The 4,906-nt window shown below is 43.9% G+C and overlaps 1 protein-coding gene across 8 annotated transcripts in view; it reads right to left on the bottom strand.

The window, feature by feature from the left end:
* Positions 1-4,906, bottom strand: part of ARHGAP26 (Rho GTPase activating protein 26) — a 469,933-nt gene that overhangs the window by 299,857 nt on the left and 165,170 nt on the right. For all 8 annotated transcript variants that reach the window (XR_003004075.1, XM_024752249.1, XM_024752250.1 and 5 more), the window contains one exon: positions 224-302. Coding sequence is in view for 7 of the 8 variants with exons in the window: in XM_024752249.1 (XP_024608017.1) it covers positions 224-302 (79 nt within the window). In the remaining variant the exon portion in view is untranslated. The remainder of the gene's footprint in view (positions 1-223; positions 303-4,906) is intronic.

The raw sequence follows: 4,906 nt of genomic DNA, 5'->3' as shown, positions 1-4,906 counted from the left end.
GGCTGAGACTGAGAGGCCAAAGCTTAGGAGTTGCATCTACACAGAAGCGGTGTCAATATCCACAAACATCAGTCCAGGAATTTAAAAAAAAAAGTCCCTCTGGTACATTGGTCTCAAGAGCCCAAGGCTTTATTTAGAGCAACGGTAAAAATCACTGCACTAAGGAAACAACAAACAACTCGGGACCTTTATTCTTGCTCTACTTCCCTGAATTGTTACTTACAGGTTCCCTTCCATCCATGGCTTCCATCCAGAGCCTCCGGTCCTCTTCAGACAATGCCTGCATGGTGATAACTCCAGGCCTGCGGAGAAATGAGGACACAGATGTGAACTCAGCGCCACAGGTAGAGAGATCCTGATGATGGTGAGCCTTAAAGAGACATCTAAGTGACCGAGTGAGAGCCTGCTGGGGTTGACGGCACAGAGAGAGAGAGCACCCCTCAGCTCTTCAGAGCCACCTTCCAGCCTCAGAAAGCAAAGCTATCACCCCCAAATCCCTCTCAATAAGCCTACCTCCCTCAGGGAGGTGGGAGGAAACACAGAAGACAGGACTCTACATACAGGTAAGGGACACAGAGGAGTCAAGTGATTCCCTTCGGCGTTTGAGATCATATTCATTCCTCTTCTCCAAAATGCTTACTAGGGTACTTTACTCCCAGGAGGAGTACAATAAACACGTTCTTAAGTGAAGAGAATTACTGGACTCAATAAAAAGAGGGGGAACATCCACGCTGGAGGGATCCTGGCTTAATATCTAGTCCAATGATTCTAAACTGCTTTTGACATGAAAAAGCCTTATGGGGGTAATGGGTGTTATAATTATGATTATACTAAATGTAGACAGCATTTTTAAGTGAATCTTTACCATGGCAGATGCTAAGGTCTTCACATGCATTAGCTCTTTTCACTCTCTCCTTGAAATCTGCTTGTTCTTTCAAATTGAGCACAAACCCTTCAGAAAGCATGCACACAATATCAAATGGTGTTTGTTGCGTACCCCTTACACATGTCACACAAGAAGAGCTGTGTGCCACAAATATGAACTTGGGAGAAGGGGCTACAAGCCCTCTTTGCTCATTAATGCAGGAGTTCTTGAGTTAGGGTCCACAGATGGGTCCCAGAGAGTCTATAAGCCACCCTCCCCCACCAAATGTGTATGTATTTTTCTGGACAAACAATTCAAACTGCAACCCACAAAAAGTTAAGAATTAGTGACTCAAATCCTCATCTTTAAAGTTTGAGAAAGCCTAAAAGGAAGGCCGAAGTCCCCTGAGCAAGAATTAAGACTGCAGCACTGCTCAGGATCACAGAAGAGTGTACACACACACACACACACACACACACACACACACACACACACACACAAATTACACACACACACACACACACACACACACACACACACACACACACACAAACACACACACACACAGAAACGAGCTCCGCGATGCCCTGCTCAGCACAAGCCTGGGCCCACAAGCACCAAAGCCTGTTTATTCAACCCACCTATAGTCACTGTTCCTGGCTTATTTCCATAGTTTCAATGAATAGGCTAGATCTATTAATACTTATGTTTAATGTATTTTAAATATCATATTTGTTTCTTTTCAGTCATCATCCCTCAACATCCCTGAAGAAAAAAAGTTTTCAAAGATGTGAACATGTTAAGTAGAGATGGGCCGGGGATGAGGGGCACTGGGGTGCGGGTGTGAGTGCGTGAGGTGGTGAACGAGGTTCGGGGGGGGGACAGAGAGGGAGGAGCAGTGGGGGAGAGGGGGGTAACAGGGTGGATGAGAGGCAGGTGATGGGATGGACGCTGATTCCCGAGAGGGCAGTCACTCCCGTGAAGGCCACACTGCATGCTGGCACCCAGACACAGTGACTCAGAAGACACAGTGACTCCCTGAACCAGCCAGGACACTCCCTCTTCTTCTCAGAAATTCTCATTCTCAGGCCCAAGGGCCCATTTCCCACCACTATCAGCACACCCAGTGTGCCTGACCCACTGGGTATCTGCAGACTGCTGGCAGCCACAGCCCTACGGCCGGGGGCTGGGAGGACTGATTCTACTTTTCCACCTTAAAGCCAGCCACACACAAAGCTTTAACGGCTTTGAGATAAAAAGTCTACGAAGCTGCAGTCCACTGTGGAACTCTAGTCCCTGGGCCTGGACCTCTGTGTGTTGTTGTGCCTGGACCCCTGGCTTCAGAATCATGCATATGAGGTGCCCAGCCCAGCCCCACCTCACTGAACCTGAACTTCGGGGCTGGGCCTGCAAACTTGGATTTTAACCATCTCCCCAGGGGATCCTGAGGCACAGTTAGGTCTGAGGCCCCTGTGCCCACCCAGACGCCCCCCTTTTTCCTTCCTGTTCCCCCCACACTGGAGAGCAAAGACGCCCTCCTCTCCCCGCTGGGGTAGAGCTACTCTCTACATGCCAATGTGTCTCCAGTTCATTTCCTGCTAGGTATTCACCAGCAAACAGTGAGACCACAATAGCTGCCTAGCAGACCAAGGTCTCAGGAACTTCGCAGATGTCACATCAGCTTCATGGCACACAGTGTGAAATTTCTACCCAGAGCCACAAAGAGGAAGTTCAGACAAACTCAGAGGCTGTGAAGGGTGGGCCACTTGGCCTTAGCAACCAGGAAAGTCAACAGGATTTGTTTTCATTTCGAGAAGAAATATCAAAATATACATTCTTTTCCACATGTGGTTTTGTTCTCCTTTTTTATTGTGTGAGGGGGTGGTGGAGAGCTGAATAAAGTAGATTTGACACACTTGATTCTAATCCTATCACCCCAGGTTCAGAAAACTTTCTCTTAGCCTGGTGTATGTACATCTAGATCTGTATGTACTATCCTTTCTAGGCATCTAGAAAACACTCAGCTTCAAATTTCTTTTCCTTTGTTATACCTTAAACCACTATTACATAAATCTCTAATGTGTGTAATTCCTAGAACCAAGGTAAATGTGTCAACTTTATTTTGGAATCAAGCAGTTAACTTCCTTTCCATATTTACCATCCCTATGCCCCTACTAACCACCATCCCTCAAAACAAAAGAAAACAAACAAAACTCTCAATGGCCCTACACGTTCCATGTCAGTCCCTGTAAGACAGTATGCTTTCATTCAGGTATCAATTTAGTTCATTTAGTTCATTTTATTCATTTAGTTCATTTCTGAAATGCATCTGGCTTTTCATAACAAAAGTGGAAAGAAAAAGAGAGGGAAAGAGACAGAACTCACGAGGTGGGAGTGTGGAATGAGAAAAGGAAAATATGACACAATAAAAGAGAAATGGAGTAAATGACCAGAGCTCTTTCCAGCTCTGCAAAGAATTGTGACCCTCAGATACCGAGAACAAACTAGTGGGTACCAGAGGTGAGAAGAGTGACAGGGGGGACAAAATAGGTGAAGGGGATTAAGAGGTACAAACCACAAAATAAGTCATAGGGATGTAACGTACAGCACAGGGAATACAGTCAATATTTCATAATAACTTTGTATGGTGTGTAGTCTATAAAAATATCAAGTCACTATGTTGCACACCTGAAACTAATATTTTAAGTCAACTATACTTCAATTTAAAAAAAAAATTGTGACCCTGTCAAACAATATAATAAAAGAACAACTACAATAATAACCCAGCACCGTGTGCCAGGTAGTGCGCTAAGCATTACCTATTAATTCATTCATTTCATCTTCACAGCTACATCATGAGGGAGGCATACTCTCACTATCCCATTTAGCAGATGAGAAGATCAAGGCTCAAATAGGTTAAGTACCTTGTCCACAGTTACAGAGCCAGGATCTGAACCAAGCAGTCTAATGCTTTGCCCTCAAGCACAAAGCCACGGGAAACGTTGGAGATACTGTGGCCCCCAGAGAGCTCGTGTTGACCACCCACGTCCCTTGCCATCAAAAGGGACTAGACGCTCCTGCAAGGCCTTTAGTGAGCTCCTGCCTGGGATCAAATGAGGGCGAATGATAAAGAGCTCTGTGAAACCTAAAGTGCTTCCTAAATATGAGGGCTCAGAACACCACTGTAGGCAAACAGCCAATCCAAAAACAGGAAGCCAATAATGGCCAGTGTGACTGTGGCTTACTTTCTACAGCAGTCGTTCTCCACATTTTTTTCTGCCTCTAAATACCCAAGAGATGGAAAGGCAATGAGTTTTGTAAAAGAACACAAAAAGCACTAATCACAAAAAATAAGGATAAATTGGACTTCACCAAAATAAAGAACTTCCAGTCATCAAAAGGTACTATTAAGAGAGTAAGATGTTTGTGATTTTTATCTCCAATGAGATGAATATCCAGAATATGCAAAGAATGCCAACAAATAAATAGGAAAAAAATGAACGACCCAATTAATAAAATGGATAAAAGACTTGAATAGGCATTTCATAAAAGAGGACACACCAGTGGTCACAAGCATAAGAAACAGGGTGAACATGGTGACTCATCAGGAAAATGCAATTAAAACCACAATGAAATAAAACAAACACCCTTCTGAATGGAGAGCATTCAAAAGACCACCAATAACAAGTACTGGCAAGAATGCAGAGTTGCTGGAACTCTCATACATTGCTAGTGAGAGAGTACAGTGATGAAACCACGTTGGAAATATCTACTAAAACTAAATGGACACCTGCCTTCTGATCTAGTAATTCTACCTCTAGATGTATCCCCTAGAGAAATGAGCGCATACATCCACCAAAAGACACATTCGAGAATACTCAGTTTTATTCATAATGGCCAAATTTTGCAACAACAAAAAGCCAAATACCCATCCATAAAAGAATAAACTGTTGTATACTTAAACAATGGAACAACAACAAAAAAGAACCAACTACTGCAACAACATGAATGAATCTCATAGACATAATAATGAGGGAAAGA

This window comes from Neophocaena asiaeorientalis, unplaced genomic scaffold (genome assembly GCF_003031525.2).
Source record: "Neophocaena asiaeorientalis asiaeorientalis breed wild unplaced genomic scaffold, Neophocaena_asiaeorientalis_V1.1 scaffold204, whole genome shotgun sequence".
NCBI classification, from domain to species: domain Eukaryota; kingdom Metazoa; phylum Chordata; class Mammalia; order Artiodactyla; family Phocoenidae; genus Neophocaena; species Neophocaena asiaeorientalis.
Note: the sequence above shows the minus strand (reverse complement) of the source record. Positions and strands in the feature narration are given on the sequence as shown.